Below are 20,373 nucleotides of genomic sequence, written 5' to 3' on the forward strand. Positions count from 1 at the left end.
CAGCCTTTTGGTCATACCACAACCTCTGGAGTTGTTGGCTGGCCTCAAGGTTTTTGCTTGCCTTTTCCATGTACTCTGCTATCCTTGAACGTAGGCCTAGTACATAGTCCACCACATCTTGTTTAGGCTCTTGGAGAGGTCTCTCCCGGCCTTCTTTTACAAGTGCCAGTGGTCCCCTAGCAGGATGGCCAAACAGAAGCTCAAAGGGAGAAAACCCTACTCCCTTCTGAGGCACCTTTCTAGGCGAAAAGCATGCATGGCAAGAGGACATCCCATCTCCTTTTGAGTTTTTCAGGGAGACCCATGATCATGCCCTTCAATGTCTTGTTAAATCTTTCCACAAGACCATTGGTTTATGGATGGTATGTTGTGGTGAATTTATAAGTCACCCCACACTCATTCCACATGTGCTTTAGGTAAGCTGACATGAACTTGGCACCTCTGTCAGAAACCACCTCCTTAGGAAATCTGACTCTGGTAAAAAATAACTTTGAGTGCTTTTGCTACTGCAGGGGCAGTAGTGGACCTAAGGGGAATTGCCTCAGGGTACCTGATAGCATGATCCACTACTACCAGGATATACTGGTTCCCTGATGCTGTGGGAGGTTCAAGTGGACCCACTATGTCCACTCCCACTCTTTCAAAGGTGACCCCGACCACTGGAAGTGGAATGAGAGTCCTTTGGATGGCCATCTGTTTTACCACTGGCTTGACAGGTGACACAGGAGGTGCAAAACTCCTTTACCTTCTGGGACATATTGGGCCAAAAGGATAAGTTACTTACCTGTAAATCCTAGTTCTCTTCCAGGGGTATCCTCATCAAAGTCATAAACATTGAATATTCCCGCCCTTGTGCGGGGACCCCGGAGCATATATAAAATACATACACATTATACATGTGTAACAAACAGTCATGCAGGCTATCATGTTAAAAACAGGCTAAAATGCTTTATTTCTATGAAGTTTTTTTTTTTTTTTTTTTTTAAATACTACAATAGAGCATAAATAAGTACCCAAGCTCCTAAAACTAGGCTTGGGGAAGTAAGCAGTAGCAAACTCTAGTGAAAAAATAGAGAAAACTGCATTGAAAAACAATGAAGCATTCTTAGCCAATAGGCTGCATGTAGGTTAACACAGGAGAACCATAAAAACTTTGGCACTGTGCCTTTAAGACCCTGAGCACCTCCAGTATCCCACCATGCCTCAGGGGTGAAGGAAAGGTGACAGTTGGTTCACAGTTAGGTCAGTTCTTTTTACGGTGACAATTTGTATAATTGAATCAAAATACTGTCTGTCCTGCACTTCCAGTAGACGTGTGTCCAGGGAGGAGGGTGGGTTGTTTATGACTTTGATGAGGATACCCCTGGAAGAGAACTAGGATTTACAGGTAAGTAACTTATCCTTCTCTTCCAGGGGATCCTCATCAATAGTCATAAACATTGAATAGATTAGCAAGCCCATCCCTAAACCCAGCGGACTGTCCGATAGAAGTGCAGGAATAGACATGTCTTACGCAAATAAATTCCTTAGAGAGGCCTGCCCCACTTGGGCATCCGCTCTTGCATCTGAGTCTAAACAATAATGTCTTGTAAAAGTATGGACAGACTTCCATGTAGCAGCCTTACAAATCTCAGATATAGGAACATTGTTAAGGAGAGCAGCAGTAGCCGCTTTTCCCATTGTGGAATGCGCTCTAGGTCGCGCTAGCAATTGTCTATTAGCTAGCTGGTAAGTATTAACAATACAAGAGACTATCCATCTTGATATTGTTCGCTTAGATGCTGCTTCTCCTGTCCTTAAATGACCATAGTTCACAAACAAGCGGTTAGAGTGTCTAATCGATTTTGTCTTGTCCAGATAAAATGTCAGCACTCTTTTCAAGTCTAATGAGTGCAATGCTTTCTCAGCCGGAGTTTCCGGATTGGGAAAGAACGTCGGTAAAGTTATGGTCTGATTAATATGGAATTCTGACACCACCTTCGGAAGGAAAGATGGGTGAGTTCGTAGAACTACTCTATTGTCATGAAAAACCGTGTACGGTTCTTTTGCAGACAAGGCCTGGATCTCACTGACCCTCCTCGCTGAAGTAATGGCCACCAGAAAAGCCGTTTTCCACGTAAGGTGTTGTAAGGAGGCCTTATGGATAGGCTCGAAAGGAGGGCCCATAAGTTTTGCTAGGACTATGTTCAGTTCCCACGGAGGAGAAGGCCTCCGAATTGGCGGAAAAACTTTCTTCAAACCTTCTAAGAAATCCTTGACTACAGGTTTCGTAAAGAAGGATTCCTGAGAAGGTGACTTGCGATAGGCAGTAATAGCAGACAAATGTACCTTAATAGATGATACCTGCAGACCGGATTTCGCTAGGTGAAGTAAATAGGACAGTATGACGTCCTCCTGCACCCGTATGGGATTATGGCCTTGCTGACAGCACCATATGTAGAATCTCTTCCACTTAAAAGCGTAGGAACGCCGCGTGGAAGGCCGTTTGGACTCTTTCAAGATGTTCATGCACTCCTGCGAGAGTCCTAGGTGCCCATACTGCAGGAATTCAGGAGCCATGCTGTTAAGCTCAGAGAGGGTAGGTTGGGATGCAGAATCCTGCCCTCCATTCTGCTCAGAAGATCCGGTCTGCACGGCAGCCTCCTGTGAGGTTTTTCCGACAGGTTGAGGAGATCCGTGTACCAGAATTGTCGAGGCCATTGTGGCGCTATAAGAATCATTCTGGTCCTGGATCCGTAAAGTTTGCTGATCACTGCCGGAATGAGGGGAATCGGCGGAAAAGCGTAAAGAAATGTCCCTGACCAGTCGATCAACAGGGCATTCCCTCGAGATCCTGGACGGTAGAACCTGGATGCGAAGTCTGGGCATTTCCTGTTTACATCGTCTGCGAAGAGGTCCAGTTGAGGCCGACCCCATTGAGCGAAGATGTATTCTGCGACTTCGTCGTGCAGGACCCAATCGTGAACGTCCTCCAGGTGTCTGCTTAGAAAGTCTGCTTCTACGTTCTGCTGACCTGGCAGGTGAACTGCTGTGATTGACATTCCTCTGGCCAGGAGCCAATGCCATATCGCTTGGGACTCTCGTGAAAGGGGTTGGGATCTCGTTCCCCCTTGTTTGTTCAAGTAATACATCATGGTTGTATTGTCCGTCTGTATCAATAGAGTTTTCCCCTGAATTAGCGGTGTGAAAGACTTGAGAGCCAGATGGACCGCTCTGAGTTCTAGCAGATTTATGTGGTACTGCTTCTCCTTGTCTGACCACAGACCCTGCGCTTGAAAAGGACCCAGGTTAGCCCCCCATCCCTGAAGAGACGCATCCGTTACCAGAGTGTCAGATGGAAGTACCTGGTGAAACGAAGCGCCCACTGACAGGTGAGGTCTGTGCATCCACCATCTCAATGACTGCAGTGCTACCTCCGGTAGCCGCATTGTGTCTTCCCAGCGACCTGTTCTTTGGCTCCAATTGGCCTCCAATGCCTCTTGGAGGGGTCTCATGTGGAGTCTGGCATTTGGGACAATAAAGATGCACGATGCCATGGAGCCCAGTAGTGATGTCACCTGACGTGCCGTAGGTGCGCTGGCTCTCAACAGGTCCTGGCACTTCTTGTTTATTGAGGACAGTCGTTCCTCCGAAGGATACACTTTTTGTAGTTCTGTGTTTATGATAGCTCCTAGGTAGTGAAGACTCTGCGTTGGAGTCAAGGTTGACTTCTGGTAATTGACCTGAAGACCTAGAGCTTCGCAAACTCCTAGTACAATGTCCCGATGGCTTCTCGCCTGCTCCGGAGAAGAAGCCTTTAGTAGCCAGTCGTCTAGGTATGGATATATGTATATCCTTTGTCTTCGTAGATGCGCCGCCATCACTGCCATACATTTCGAGAAAACTCTTGGAGCAGATTTCAGGCCAAAGGGTAGAACCCTGAACTGGTAATGCTGTAACGCTACTCGAAAGCGCAGGAATTTTCGATGCTTTGGAGCTATTGGGATGTGGAAATACGCATCCTGCAGGTCGATGGAGCACATCCAGTCTCCCTGATGCAGTTGAGGGAAAATTTGGTGAAGCGCTAGCATTCTGAACTTCTGCTTTCTTATGTATTTGTTCAGCAGTCTTAGATCCAGGATTGGCCTGAAAACGCCCTCTTGACCCTTCTTTGCTACTAGAAAGTAACAGGAGTAGACCCCCTTTCCTCTGTGGGCAGGTGGAACCCTTTCTATGGCATTCTTTCTTAGGAGGGCGAGAGCCTCCTTGCGTAGCAAGGTGAGGTGAGCCGGATTGTGTTTGGTTGGTGTCAAGTGTGGTGGAGGCTGCTTGAAAAGGAGAGAATAGCCATGTTCGACAATATTGAGCACCCATTTGTCTCTTGTGATAGAGTGCCACTCGTGAAGATGAGCAATAATACTTCCCCCCCACCGGAGTGGTGTACAGTGTCGAGGGAAGCGAGACTTCATTGCTTAGTGGGTGCTTTTGGAGTGGACTGTTGAGGTCTACTTGACCCTCGCTCCCTTGTGTTTCTTCGCTGAAACAGAGGGCGTCCCTGTCGTTGCGGAGACCTTTGCGACCAATGAGGGGTTTGAACCCTCTGTTGGAAAGGGCGTCTATCGTACGGTCTGTACCTCCGCCTGAAATCTTTCCTTCTTTCGAGGCCTACCGCCTTCATGGTATCCACCTCGGTCTTCATGCGGGCCATCTCTTCGTCTGCATGGGCACCGAATAGAGAATTCCCGGCAAATGGGAGATTCAGGATACGTTGTTGTGCCTCCTGTTTCAAGCCAGTGAGCCTCAGCCAGGAAGATCTCCTCGCACAGATACCATGTGCGTACCCATGAGCCGCCAAATCCGCCCCATCCGCTGCCGCGCTGATAACTTGGTTAGATACCAGGCATCCTTCCTGTAGAATCTCTTGGAAATCTTGCCTGTCTTCTCTGGGCAGTTTTTCTGTAAATCTACTGAGGGAATCCCACAGAGAACGATCGTACCTGCCCAGGAGCGCAGACGCACTAGAGACCTTCATTGCTGAAGCCGCTGTCCCGCACATCTTTCTTCCCAGAGAGTCTAAATGCCTGCTCTCTTTATCCGGGGGTACCGTGGATGAAGATGCCACCGAGTGGGTCTTTCGGGCGGCAGCTATGATCACTGAGTCTGGTGGCGGATCCTTCCTAAGGAATAAAGGGTCTTGCTCTGGAGCCTTGTACTTTTTAAGAATCCGAGCCGGGGCAGACTTAAGCGAGGCTGGGGCCAGAAAAGTGTCCATGGTTGGCTGCAACAAACCAGGCACTAGAGGCAGCAACTTTTTCGACGCTGATCTCTGTTGTAGCGTCTCAAAGATGATTGATGAGGAGGTAGACGGTTCTGGAACCTCTATATTGAGTTTCTGCGCTCCTCTTAGCAACACCTCGTTGAAAGTGGTTATGTCATCCACTGGTGAGACTCTAGCAGGTGGTGAATCTGTAAGAGTAGGTGAGTAACGCCCGACAGAAGAACCTGATGAAGACCAAGAGGGTGATCTTCTTGAGCGCGACCTGGATCTCCGTTGAGAGCGAGATCTGCTGCGGGACGCTGTAGCCGAGCGCCTAGGCCTCGCGGTCGGCTGTCGAGGAGCTGAACGAGCCCGTTCTGCCCCGGCTGTCGGCGATGGCGTTCTTGGCGGGGAGGCAGTGGGTGAATACATTCGCGAATATTGCGAATCTGGGGAGGCCGCTGGTCTGTTGAGGCTCTCCAGCCATCTCGGAGATAGGTTGATGGGCGAGACATGCCCAGGAGATGCTCTTGACCGAGAAGAGTCGCTCGGTATGGAGACCACTGGAGACTGAGCCTTGTCTGGCGAGGGACGATGTTCTGCTCCCTGTTGGACAGGTAAAACCTGCGTCGACGTCGATGGCTGTTTCGACGTCGAAGGACGCCCAGTCGCTTGGTCCTGCCTCGACGTTGATTGCCTCGACGTTGAGTGCCTTGACGTCGAACGGCGTTCCTTGGACCTCGACCTGCTCGCCGTCGTGTGCCTCGACGTGGAGCGATGGGAGGTTGACGGCGGATGTTTCTCGTGCCGTCGTGGAGATCTCGACGCCGTGTGTCCTGACGTCGGGGGCGCACAGCCTTTGGCGGCGACCGGGCATGCCGGCGATGGCTCGACGTCGATCGGCGGGCTGCCGTCGACGGAGACCTGCCCCTGCTCTGATGTTCCCTTGACGCCGTTCCCTTCGACGTCGGGTGTGTCGCCGTCGACGGCGATCTATGCCGGAGGGACGGTGGTAGCGACGACGTCGACGGTGAACAAACAGGTATTTTCCTACCTGTCGACGTCGACCGGGCCATTCTCTCCTGAGAATGGCCTTCTGGATGCCTGGGGAGTGAGGAGGACAATGTTCTTTTCCTCTCCTGAAGCCCATGAAGTCGGATCTTCTCTCTGTCTTTCAGAGTCCTCCTAGACATGTTCTTACAGTACTTACAAGTGTCAGGGCAGTGACTCTGAGGCAGGCACACTATGCACAGAGAGTGGGGATCTGACTGGGCCTTCTTCTTCCCACAAGCAGGGCATTTGACAAAAAGAGAAGGCATTTTTCTGTCAGAAAAAACCTTCCTAGCTCAGACAAAGATGTTACTTATCGAGTGAAAAGTGAAAAAACGCTTTTTTAAAGAATTTTTCTGAGGAAAACTCAGAAAAACTGAGAGCTCAATGCTCCAGGATCCTCTCAGAAGAAGCCGGAAAAAAGAACTGACCTAACTGTGAACCAACTGTCACCTTTCCTTCACCCCTGAGGCATGGTGGGATACTGGAGGTGCTCAGGGTCTTAAAGGCACAGTGCCAAAGTTTTTATGGTTCTCCTGTGTTAACCTACATGCAGCCTATTGGCTAAGAATGCTTCATTGTTTTTCAATGCAGTTTTCTCTATTTTTTCACTAGAGTTTGCTACTGCTTACTTCCCCAAGCCTAGTTTTAGGAGCTTGGGTACTTATTTATGCTCTATTGTAGTATTTAAAAAAAAAAAAAAAAAACAACTTCATAGAAATAAAGCATTTTAGCCTGTTTTTAACATGATAGCCTGCATGACTGTTTGTTACACATGTATAATGTGTATGTATTTTATATATGCTCCGGGGTCCCCGCACAAGGGCGGGAATATTCAATGTTTATGACTTTGATGAGGATCCCCTGGAAGAGAAGAAATGGTTGACTAATCTCTCCCATGTCTTGATTTGTCCCAAATGCCCAGCAAAGGGAATGTCATGGGCTAAGGTCAGAATGAACTCCCTAAACTCCTGAGGCACTACCACTCTCCTAGTGGCACCAGGATTTGGATCTCTTTCCTCAGTGTCAAGAAGCCCATCTTCCCAATGGACCACTGTGGGTTCCCCTGAGTTTTTTTCCCTTGCTCAGCTGCTTGCTGTCTTAGGGCTTCAAGAGAGGGACAAGATTCTTGCCCCTTACACAGCTGTTCCCTTGAGGGTCCCCCGGGCCCAAGAGCTCAACCTGGTAAGTCTGCAGCTCCATGGACTCAGTTCCCTTAGGGGATAGAACATCTTCCTGGAAAGAGAGGTTCTGTTTCTTTTGCTGTGTTGAAGCTGGTTCCCCAGCCTTCTTTCCTTTTCTCTTGGAAGGTTGGACCATTATTCCAGACGCCAACACTTCTTTTTCACCCTGAGCCCTTCTTTGTGCCCTTGTCTTGACACACACCAGTTCAGGGATACCCAGCATGGCTGCATGGGTCTTGAGCTCTACCTCAGCCCATGCTGAGGACTCCAGATCATTCCCTAGCAGACATTCCACTGGAATTGCAGAGGAGACTACCACCTGTTTCAAGACAGTGACTCCTCCCCATTCTGAAGTTACCATTGCCATGGGATAGACTTTAGTTTAATTGTCAGCATTAGTGACTGGATATGTCTGTCCAGCCAGGTACTGTCCTGGGGAAACCAGTTTGTCACCATGGTGACACTGGCACCTTTATCCCTCAGGGCTTCTACTTTAGTCCCATTGATTAAGAGTTGCTGCCTGTATTTTTGCATGTTAGGGGGCCAGGCAGCAAGTGTGGCTAAATCCGCCCCACCCTCAGAGACTAATGTAGCTTCAGTGTTAACCCTGATTTCCTCTGGGCACACTGTTGATCCCACCTGGAGACTGGCTATTCCAGTGCTAAATGGAGTAGTAGTTGTGGGACTTTTCTTGGGACAGGCCTTGTCTCCAGTTTGGTGTCCATGCTGACTACAGATTCGACACCAGGCCTTCTTGGGATCAACGTGTTTACCCTTATACCTATTTGTGTATTGTGAAGAGGCTCTGGGCCCACCCTCCTGAGCAGGTTTTTGGGGCGCTGTAGAAGACTCTTTACTTTTGCCTTTGGATGTCTCACCACTCTTCTCCTGGGAAGGCTTTGTGACCCCTTTCTTTTGGTCACCCCCTGTGGAAGTCTTGGTCACCCTAGTCTTGGCCCAATGGTTGGCCTTATTTCCTAATTCTTGGGGAGAAACTGGACCTAGGTCTACCAGATGTTGATGCAGTTTGGCACTGAAACAATTACTTAACAGATGTTCTTTCATAAACAAGTTATGCAGCCCATCATAATCATTTACACCACTGCCAATTATACAACTATCAAGTGTTTTGACTGAGAAGTCAACAAAATCAACCCAGGTCTGGCTCGAGGATTTTTTAGCCCCCCCTGAACCTAATCCTGTACTCCTCAGTTGAGAATCCAAATACCTCAATCAGGATAGCCTTCATGAGGTCATAAAATTCTGCATCTTTACCAGAGAGGGTGAGGAGTCTATCCCTACACTTTCCAGTGAACATTTCGCAAAGGAGAGAACCCAGTGAGATCTGTTTAATTAAACAACTACAAGCCACGGCCCGTGACCAGATCTATCTTAAGGAGCACCAAAAAGGGAAGCAGACCTCCACCAATCACAGAGGGTAATCTATTAATAACAGCAAACAAAAAAGGAGGTGCACTATACAAGCACAGAAATCCCCAAACTGTAGGTGGCTTCCTAACACCCTCAGCTTTCGACCCTGGCGTACAGCCTACCGCAAACCTCAACCAAGCAATAAGTCCTTGCTTGAAGAACAGCTCATGGAAGATACAAGGCTTAAGTGATTCTGAAGCCAAGATGGCAGTCATGAGCGAACTGAAGAAATGCAACTTTATCTCCTTGCAGGACACCTGGGCTTTCCACTTGTCTCCCTGGCCCGACTTTACAGCCTATGAATCACCAGCAGTAGCCTCACGGTCAGGGTGCCACGCCTCGGGGGGTGTCAATCTATGTGAAAAAGTACCTGGAGGCAAATGCCACAACACTCTGCAAAGGGATTGGGGACTACATCTTTCTCGAATCATCACTGGCAAAGACCAGCAATGTAAGAACTGGGCTCACCCTTATTTTAGGGTCTATCTATCTGAGCCTGGAAAAACAAGAAGAGAGGTAATGATGGTCACACCGTTCCTTATTCTGAAAGCTCTATCAGCTTTACACCCAGCTGGTATGTGGGCCGTGACGGGTGACTGTGCTAGGGCCCGCCAAGGAAATAAAGTGGTCTGTGGCAAATCACAACATGCAAGGGGTAATTGTGGACCACATCCTGGATACGACCTGGTGAGTAAGCTGGGAAATCATCCTTATAAATTTCTGGGGGTCCCTGGCCGAACATCTAATGAAAAAATCTTGGCAGCTCGGGAGAGACAGAAAATGGCAAGTCATCCGTGAACACTAGTTCTACAGCCAACACAAAACATCAAATAACAACCTTAAAACACAGCTTAAATAAAGTCCTGCGGAAGTTTACCAAGGTCAAGGGGCTAAGATATGACCTATATATAGTGCAAGCGTGTAATGGGATCCCCTGCACTCACAAAGTCTGGGGAATTGGCCCTGGACAGCGTGGGGGCACCTTTGCTAGTGCAAGGGTGCCCTCACACTTGGTAACTTTGCACCTAGCCTTCAGTAAATGAAGGTTAGACATATAGGTGACTTGTAAGTTACTTAAATGCAGTGAAAATTGCTGTGAAATAGTGTGTGCACTATTTCACGCAGACTGCAGTGGCAGTCCTGTGAAATGGTTTGTCTGAGCTCCTTATGGGTTGCAAAAGAAATGCTGCAGCCCATAAGGATCTCCTGGAACCCCAATGCCCTGGGTAACTAGGTACCATATACTAGGGACTTATAAGGGGGGGGGTCCCAGTGTGCCAATTTGTAGGAGGCTGGACTGGCTTGTAGTGAGTACCAAGGGGTACTTGCACCTTGCACCAGGCCCAGTTATCCCTTATTAGTGTATAGGGTGTCTAGCAGCTTAGGCTGATAGATAATGGTAGCTTAGCAGAGCAGCTTAGGCTGAACTAGGAGACGTGTGAAGCTACTACAGTACCACTTAGTGTCATATGCACAATATCATAAGAAAACACAATACACAGTTATACTAAAAATAAAGGTACTTTATTTTTATGACAATATGCCAAAGTATCTTAGAGTGTACCCTCAGTGAGAGGATAGCAAATATACACAAGATATATATACACAATAGCAAAAATATGCAGTATAGTCTTAGAAAACAGTGCAAACAATGTATAGTTACAATAGGATGCAATGGGGAAACAAAGGGATAGGGGCAACACAAACCATATACTCCAAAAGTGGAATGCGAACCACGAATGGACCCCAAACCTATGTGACCTTGTAGAGGGTCGCTGGGACTATTAGAAAATAGTGAGAGTTAGAAAAAATAACCCTCCCCAAGACCCTGAAAAGTGAGGGCAAAGTGCACTAAAGTTCCCCTAAGGACAAAGAAGTCGTGTTAGAGGAATAATGCAGGAAAGACACAAACCAACAATGCAACAACTGTGGATTTCCAATCTAGGGTACCTGTGGAACAAGGGGACCAAGTCCAAAAGTCATAAGCAAGTCGGAGATGGGCAGATGCCCAGGAAATGCCAGCTGCGGGTGCAAAGAAGCTTCTACTGGACAGAAGAAGCAGAGGTTTCTGCAGGAACAAAAGGGGCTAGAGACTTCCCCTTTGGTGGACGGATCCCTCTCGCCGTGGAGAGTCGTGCAGAAGTGTTTTCCCGCCGAAAGAACGCCAACAAGCCTTGCTAGCTGCAAATCGTGCGGTTAGCGTTTTTGGACGCTGCTGTGGCCCTGGAGGGACCAGGAGGTCGCAAATTGGACCAGGAGAGAGAGGGGACGTCGAGCAAGACAAGGAGCCCTCTCAGCAGCAGGTAGCACCCGGAGAAGTGCCAGAAACAGGCACTACGAGGATGCGTGAAACGGTGCTCACCCGAAGTCGCACAAAGGAGTCCCACGTCGCCGGAGACCAACTTAGAACGTCGTGCAATGCAGGTTAGAGTGCCGTGGACCCAGGCTTGGCTGTGCACAAAGGATTTCCGCCGGAAGTGCACAGGGGCCGGAGTAGCTGCAAAAGTCGCGGTTCCCAGCAATGCAGCCCAGCGAGGTGAGGCAAGGACTTCCCTCCACCAAACTTGGACTGAAGAGTCACTGGACTGTGGGGGTCACTTGGACAGAGTCGCTGGATTCGAGGGACCTCGCTCGTCGTGCTGAGAGGAGACCCAAGGGACCGGTAATGCAACTTTTTGGTGCCTGCGGTTGCAGGGGGAAGATTCCGTCGACCCACGGGAGATTTCTTCGGAGCTTCTGGTGCAGAGAGGAGGCAGACTACCCCCACAGCATGCACAAGCAGGAAAACAGTCGAGAAGGCGGCAGGATCAGCGTTACAGAGTTGCAGTAGTCGTCTTTGCTACTATGTTGCAGGTTTGCAGGCTTCCAGCACGGTCAGCAGTCGATTCCTTGGCAGAAGGTGAAGAGAGAGATGCAGAGGAACTCGGATGAGCTCTTGCATTCGTTATCTAAAGTTTCCCCAGAGACAGAGACCCTAAATAGCCAGAAAAGAGGGTTTGGCTACCTAGGGGAGAGGATAGGCTACTAACACCTGAAGGAGCCTATCAGCAGGAGTCTCTGACGTCACCTGGTGGCACTGGCCACTCAGAGCAGTCCAGTGTGCCAGCAGCACCTCTGTTTCCAAGATGGCAGAGGTCTGGAGCACACTGGAGGAGCTCTGGACACCTCCCAGGGGAGGTGCAGGTCAGGGGAGTGGTCACTCCCCTTTCCTTTGTCCAGTTTCGCGCCAGAGCAGGGCTAAGGGGTCCCCTGAACCGGTGTAGACTGGCTTATGCAGAATTGGGCACATCTGTGCCCAAGAAAGCATTTCCAGAGGCTGGGGGAGGCTACTCCTCCCCTGCCTTCACACCATTTTCCAAAGGGAGAGGGTGTCACACCCTCTCTAAGAGGAAGTTCTTTGTTCTGCCATCCTGGGCCAGGCCTGGCTGGACCCCAGGAGGGCAGATGCCTGTCTGAGGGGTTGGCAGCAGCAGCAGCTGCAGTGAAACCCCAGGAAGGGCAGTTTGGCAGTACCAGGGTCTGTGCTACAGACCACTGGGATCATGGGATTGTGCCAACTATGCCAGGATGGCATAGAGGGGGCAATTCCATGATCCTAGACATGTTACATGGCCATATTCGGAGATACCATTGTGAAGCTACATATAGGTAGTGACCCATATGTAGTGCACGCGTGTAATGGTGTCCCTGCACTCACAAAGTTCAGGGAATTGGCCCTGAACAATGTGGGGGCACCTTGGCTAGTGCCAGGGTGCCCTCACACTAAGTAACTTTGCACCTAACCTTTACCAGGTAAAGGTTAGACATATAGGTGACTTATAAGTTACTTAAGTGCAGTGTAAAATGGCTGTGAAATAACGTGGACGTTATTTCACTCAGGCTGCAGTGGCAGGCCTGTGTAAGAATTGTCAGAGCTCCCTATGGGTGGCAGAAGAAATGCTGCAGCCCATAGGGATCTCCTGGAACCCCAATACCCTGGGTACCTCAGTACCATATACTAGGGAATTATAAGGGTGTTCCAGTAAGCCAATGTAAATTGGTAAAAATGCTCACTAGCCTGTTAGTGACAATTTGGAAAGAAATGAGAGAGCATAACCACTGAGGTTCTGATTAGCAGAGCCTCAGTGAGACAGTTAGTCACTACACAGGTAACACATTCAGGCACACTTATGAGCAGTGGGGCCCTGGGTTACCAGGGTCCCAGTGACATATACAACTAAATCAACATATATACAGTGAAAAATGGGGGTAACATGCCAGGCAAGATGGTACTTTCCTACACAATTGAAATTGGTAAAAGTGGTCACTAAACTATAGTGACTAATTTGGAAGCAGAGAGAGCAAAAGCACTGATGTTTTGGTTAGTAGAAGGTCAGTGATACAGTTAAGCACTACTGACAACACACATATTAGGCCACAAAATATGAGCACTGGGGTCCAGGCTAGCAGGATACCAGTGAGACAGGCACAACACACTGACAAACGGTTTTATCTATGTGCACTGGTGTCCTGGCTAGCAGGATCCCAGTGAGACAGTAAAAACACAACTGACAGACACTCACAAACAGGCCAAATGGGAGGTAACCATGCTAGAAAGAGGCTACTTTCTCACACTGCCAGTTCGGATTGGTCAAGTATTTTTGTTGATACAAGCCAAATAAACCTCCACTTAGCCTTCCTCACCCAAAATAAGACGGGATTGGTAGAAGGCTTAGGAAAGCAAGACCTTGTAGATGTTTTGGCCACTATGAATAAATTGCAAGTTGCAGAGAGATCGCTAACTTGTGCACCCTTGCAGACAGTGCCCTAAATGGATGCAACTGCACTAAAAACTGCTGACCGGTAGCACCGTAAAAAAGTTGAACACAAAATGTTAACTTCACTCATGGAAAAACAGAGCAAGTGTTAAAGGGGTGGGGCAGCAGAAGTTTAATAAAACTACGAAGACGAATTTTAGCCCAACTGCTATTACAGCAGTAGTCCAGTTTTAAGGCCCAAATGAAAATGAAGGGACCTATATTGAGCATTACAGACTATAACAGATGCCAAACTGTTACAGAAACCTACTATATAATACAAGAATGTTCTAACAAGCATGAATGCTGGTAAACCTTCATCAGATGAAGTGATTTGCTCTACCGGGGCTCATTCCAATTTTTATTTTGTGTCAGAACTCTCCAAAGCACACACTCATCATTCTCCCCTCTCAAGACTCTCCCCATTCACCAACCTAGAACTGCAATTAATTAATTTACAAGTACATTCTGAAATCTGATTACCTAGTACATTTACACCTTCACAGAGCGCTGCTGAACCACCAACAGCAAAACACGTTGATTCTGAAGGTACCCAAACTAAAAGCAGAAAATAATCCTCTTATCTTTTACCTCTGACTTCAGCAAGAACAAGCCCCACACCCAATAATTGCACCCTCACTATTGACCTTAGGAAAGAATAAAAGGCCCATCTCAATGCATGTATACTTCCAGCTTACTATTACATCAACTCAGATAAACTTGCATATTTTATACAAACCTGGGCCATTGTAAATAAGTGAATTGTATCCAACATCAAATCGCCTCTAGTGTTTTTGCAAACGTTCACCAATGTGCATGTAACCTGCATCCTACGGCACACAATGTCAAGTTCCTGTTGTAGCACATCACTGGTCCCCTTGGCTAGGTGGCTGCTGTATAAATATTTGCAAAATAAACAATCGTCCCCCTGTCCCAATCCCCCACTCACATTACCTACCAGGCCCCATCCTTTAAATCTGAAGACAATACCCAGAACCAATATCCTCCTGCCGCTTTACACCCTAATGCTTCTTCTTCTCTTCCCAGTTTCCAAACTCTCCATAGGGCATCCAGCCTGTACCAAGTAACATGAAGTAGTACCTTAACATAGTCAGCATGCCCGGGGCAGTCCGTGTGCGCATAGTGACGGTTTGCAGTGGTGTATTCCACATGGGAAGCATTAATAGTGATCCCACGAGCCTTCTCTTCTGGAGCGTTGTCAATATCTTCATATTTCTTGAACTTAGCTCCCCCAGCTTCGGCAAGAACTGTGAGGAATAAAGACGAGTGTCAGAGCTATGGAGATTCTTAGCACTCTAACTGCTGAGAGTAAACATTAACCCAGTAAGCTGCCCTGAAGCCTACCATGGCCACACACTTGTTTTTGCTTTAGCTATTCTTTGGATGGAATGACCCTCAAAAATATTATAAACGTATTTGGCACACCAGCACCTCGAATTACCCTATATAGCAACACAGAGGCTTTTTCCACATCAGCTGAGGAAATGTCTGGCTCATTACTCTCTGGAGGAGACATTAAAAAAACGACAAGACCAAAGTAAGGAAACTGGGAGTATCCACTAACAATGACTTTTGAGGCAACAACCAGAATAAAATGTCCCAATTATTACAAGTGCAATCTTCACCTACTGCCAGCGACTTACTTACAAATCCCTTGGAGGACCTTTGACGTTACCTTTTGTTAAATGCCAAGCTAGATAAACTGTGTAAGAGGTAAGATCATTTACTGTTTGTAGGAAGGTAGCCTCTTCTAGCCTTGTTACCGACCCTTTTGGCCTGTTTGTGAGTATATGTCAGAGTGTTTTCACTGTCTCACTGGGATCCTGCTAGCCAGGGCCCAGTGCTCATAGTGAAAACCCTATGTTATCAGTGTGTTTGTTATGTGTCACTGGGATCCTGCTAGCCAGGACCCCAGTTCTCATAGGTTTGTGGCCTGTATGTGTTCCCTGTGTGGTGCCTAACTGTATCACTGAGGCTCTGCTAATCAGAACCTCAGTGTTTATGCTCTCTCTGCTTTCTAAATTTGTCAGTGCAGGCTAGTGACTAAATTTACCAATTCTCATTGGCACACTGGTACACCCATATAATTCCTTTATATATGGTACTTAGGTACCCAGGGTATTGGGGTTCCAGGAGATCCCTATGGGTTGCAGCATTTCTTTTACCACCCATAGGGAGCTCAGACAATTCTTACACAGGCCTGCCACTGCAGCATGAGTGAAATAACATCCACGTTATTTCACAGCCATTTTTCACTGCACATAAGTAACTTATAAGTCACCTATATGTCTAACCTTAACTGGGTGAAGGTTGGGTGCCAAGGTACTTAGTGTGTGGGCACCTTCCCACATCGTTCAGGGCAAATTCCCTGGACTTCGTGAGTGCGGGGACAACATTACACGCGTGCACTATACATAGGTCACTACCTATGTATAACGTCACAATGGTAACTCTGAACATGGCCATGTAACATGTCTAAGATCATGGAATTGTCACCCTAATACCATTCTGGTATTGGGGGGACAATTCCATGATCCCCCGGGTCTCTAGCACAGAACCCGGGTGCTGCCAAACTGCCTTTCCGGGGATTCCACTGCAGCTGCTGCCAACCCCTCAGACAGGATTCTGCCCTCCTGGGTTCCAGGCAGCCCTGGCCCAGGAAGGCAGAACAAAGGATTTCCTCTGAGAGAGAGTGTTACACCCTCTCCCTTTGGAAATAGGTGTGAAGGGCTGGGGAGGAGTAGTCTCCCCTAGCCTCTGGAAATGCTTTGATGGGCACAGATGGTGCCCATCTCTGCATAAGCCAGTCTACACCGGTTCAGGGATCCCCCAGCCCTGCTCTGGCATGAAAATGGACAAAGGAAAGGGGAGTGACCACTCCCCTGACCAGTACCTCCCAGGGGAGGTGCCCAGAGCTCCTCCAGTGTGTCCCAGACCTCTGCCATCTTGGAAACAGAGGTGTTGGGGGCACACTGGAATGCTCTGAGTGGCCAGTGGCAGCAGGTGATGTCAGAGACCCCCCTCTGATAGGCTCTTACCTTTCTTGGTAGCCTATCCTCCTTTCTTGGTAGCCAAAAATCCTTTTCTGGCTATTTAGGGTCTCTCCTCTGGGGAATTCTTCAGATAACGAATGCAAGAGCTCACCAGAGTTCCTCTGCATCTCCCTCTTCGACTTCTGGCAAGGATCGACCGCTGACTGCTCCAGGACCCCTGCAAAACCACAACAAAGTAGCAAGACGACTACCAGTAACATTGTAGCGCCTCATCCTGCCGGCTTTCTCGACTGTTTCCTGGTGGTGCATGCTCTGGGGGTCATCTGCCTTCACCCTGCACTGGAAGCCAAGAAGAAATCTCCCGTAGATCGAAGGGAATCTTCCCCCTGCTAACGCAGGCACCAAAAGCCTGCATCACCGGTCCTCTGGGTCCCCTCTCATCCTGACGAGCGTGGTCCCTGGAACACAAGAACTCTAAGTGACTCCCACAGTCCAGTGATCCTTCAGTCCAAGTTTGGTGGAGGTAAGTCCTTGCCTCCCCACGCTGCATTTGTTATCAAATGCATGCTGCCCTGTGTGCTCAACTGTGCCACTCCTGCCTGTTGCTGGCGCAGCCTCCTGGAACACAGTTGCAGTAGGTGTGGACATAACAGGGATGGTGTTGGTCATGCAGGCTGCATTTGTTATCTGAAGAGAAACCCACAGGAGAGACCCTAAATAGCCCTCAGAGGAGGATTGGCCACCTAACCAGGTAACAGCCTATCAGGAGGGGTCTCTGACATCAGCTGCTGGCACTGGCCACTCAGAGGTCTCCATTGTGCCCTCACACCTCTGCATTCAAGATGGCAGAGGTCTGGGACACAATGGAGGAGCTCTGGGCCCCACCCCTGGGGTGGTGATGCACAGGGGAGTGGTCACTCCCCTTTCCTTTGTCCAGTATCGCGCCAGAGCAGGGGCTGGAGGATCCCTGAACCGGTGTAGACTGGCTTATGCAAGGAGGGCACCATCTGTGCCCATCAAAGCATTTCCAGAGGCTGGGGAAGGCTACTCCTCCCCAGCCCTTAACACCTATTTCCAAAGGGAGAGGGTGTTACACCCTCTCTCAGAGGAAATCCTTTGTTCTGCCTTCCTGGGACTGGGCTGCCGAGACCCCAGGGCGGCAGAAAACTGTCTGAGGGTTGGCAGCAGCGGCAGCTTTAGAGAAAACCCCAGAGAGCTAGTTTGCCAGTACCAGCGGTCCATGGTGGAGCCCCGGGGATGCATGGCATTGGCACACCAATACCAGATTTGGCATGGGGGACAATTCCATGATCTTAGACATGTTACATGGCCATATTCAGAGTTACCCTTGTGAAGCTACATATAGGTATTGACCTATATGTAGTACACACGTGTAATGGTGTCCCCGCACTCACAAAGTCCGGGGAAATTGCCCTTGTAAGGAAATGCCTCCTTGGCATGGTTGCCCCCTGACTTTTTGCCTTTGCTGATGCTATGTTTACAATTGAAAGTGTGCTGAGGCCTGCTAACCAGGCCCCAGCACCAGTGTTCTTTCCCTAACCTGTACTTTTGTATCCACAATTGGCAGACCCTGGCATCCAGATAAGTCCCTGGTAACTGGTACTTCTAGTACCCAGGGCCCTGATGCCAAGGAAGGTCTCTAAGGGCTGCAGCATGTCTTATGCCACCCTGGAGACCTCTCACTCAGCACAGACACACTACTTGCCAGCTTGTGTGTGCTAGTGAGGACAAAACGAGTAAGTCGACATGGCACTCCCCTCAGGGTGCCATGCCAGCCTCTCACTGCCTATGCAGTATAGGTAAGACACCCCTCTAGCAGGCCTTACAGCCCTAAGGCAGGGTGCACTATACCATAGGTGAGGGTACCAGTGCATGAGCATGGTACCCCTACAGTGTCTAAACAAAACCTTAGACATTGTAAGTGCAGGGTAGCCATAAGAGTATATGGTCTGGGAGTCTGTCAAACACGAACTCCACAGCACCATAATGGCTACACTGAAAACTGGGAAGTTTGGTATCAAACTTCTCAGCACAATAAATGCACACTGATGCCAGTGTACATTTTATTGTAAAATACACCCCAGAGGGCACCTTAGAGGTGCCCCCTGAAACTTAACCGACTATCTGTGTAGGCTGACTAGTTTTAGCAGCCTGCCACAAACCGAGACATGTTGCTGGCTCCATGGGGAGAGTGCCTTTGTCACTCTGAGGCCAGTAACAAAGCCTGCACTGGGTGGAGATGCTAACACCTCCCCCAGGCAGGAATTGTCACACCTGGCGGTGAGCCTCAAAGGCTCACCTCCTTTGTGCCAACCCAGCAGGACACTCCAGCTAGTGGAGTTGCCCGCCCCCTCCGGCCAGGCCCCACTTTTGGCGGCAAGGCCGGAGAAAATAATGAGAATAACAAGGAGGAGTCACTGGCCAGTCAGGACAGCCCCTAAGGTGTCCTGAGCTGAGGTGACTCTAACTTTTAGAAATCCTCCATCTTGCAGATGGAGGATTCCCCCAATAGGGTTAGGATTGTGACCCCCTCCCCTTGGGAGGAGGCACAAAGAGGGTGTACCCACCCTCAGGGCTAGTAGCCATTGGCTACTAACCCCCCAGACCTAAACACGCCCTTAAATTTAATATTTAAGGGCTACCCTGAACCCTAGAAAATTAGATTCCTGCAACTACAAGAAGAAGGACTGCCTAGCTGAAAACCCCTGCAGAGGAAGACCAGAAGACGACAACTGCCTTGGCTCCAGAAACTCACCGGCCTGTCTCCTGCCTTCCAAAGATCCTGCTCCAGCGACGCCTTCCAAAGGGACCAGCGACCTCGACATCCTCTGAGGACTGCCCCTGCTTCGAAAAGACAAGAAACTCCCGAGGACAGCGGACCTGCTCCAAGAAAAGCTGCAACTTTGTTTCCAGCAGCTTTAAAGAACCCTGCAAGCTCCCCGCAAGAAGCGTGAGACTTGCAACACTGCACCCGGCGACCCCGACTCGGCTGGTGGCGATCCAACACCTCAGGAGGGACCCCAGGACTACTCTGATACTGTGAGTACCAAAACCTGTCCCCCCTGAGCCCCCACAGCGCCGCCTGCAGAGGGAATCCCGAGGCTTCCCCTGACCGCGACTCTTTGAACCTAAAGTCCCGACGCCTGGGAGAGACCCTGCACCCGCAGCCCCCAGGACCTGAAGGACCGGACTTTCACTGGAGGAGTGACCCCCAGGAGTCCCTCTCCCTCGCCCAAGTGGAGGTTTCCCCGAGGAATCCCCCCCTTGCCTGCCTGCAGCGCTGAAGAGATCCCGAGATCTCTCATAGACTAACATTGCGAACCCGACGCCTGTTCCTACACTGCACCCGGCCGCCCCCGCGCTGCTGAGGGTGAAATTTCTGTGTGGACTTGTGTCCCCCCCGGTGCCCTACAAAACCCCCCTGGTCTGCCCTCCGAAGACGCGGGTACTTACCTGCAAGCAGACCGGAACCGGGGCACCCCCTTCTATCCATTCTAGCCTATGTGTTTTGGGCACCACTTTGAACTCTGCACCTGACCGGCCCTGAGCTGCTGGTGTGGTGACTTTGGGGTTGCTTTGAACCCCCAACGGTGGGCTACCTTGGACCAAGAACTAAGCCCTGTAAGTGTCTTACTTACCTG

General features: G+C 49.3%; 1 protein-coding gene across 1 annotated transcript in view; it reads right to left on the reverse strand.

Moving 5' to 3' along the window:
• Positions 1–20,373, reverse strand: part of TUFM (Tu translation elongation factor, mitochondrial) — a 430,712-nt gene that overhangs the window by 317,507 nt on the left and 92,832 nt on the right. Inside the window, exon 4 of the mRNA XM_069243925.1 lies at positions 14,799–14,965. Within this exon, the coding sequence (XP_069100026.1) occupies positions 14,799–14,965 (167 nt within the window). The remainder of the gene's footprint in view (positions 1–14,798; positions 14,966–20,373) is intronic.

The sequence above is a fragment of the Pleurodeles waltl genome, chromosome 7, assembly GCF_031143425.1.
Source record: "Pleurodeles waltl isolate 20211129_DDA chromosome 7, aPleWal1.hap1.20221129, whole genome shotgun sequence".
Classification (NCBI taxonomy): Eukaryota; Metazoa; Chordata; class Amphibia; order Caudata; family Salamandridae; genus Pleurodeles; species Pleurodeles waltl.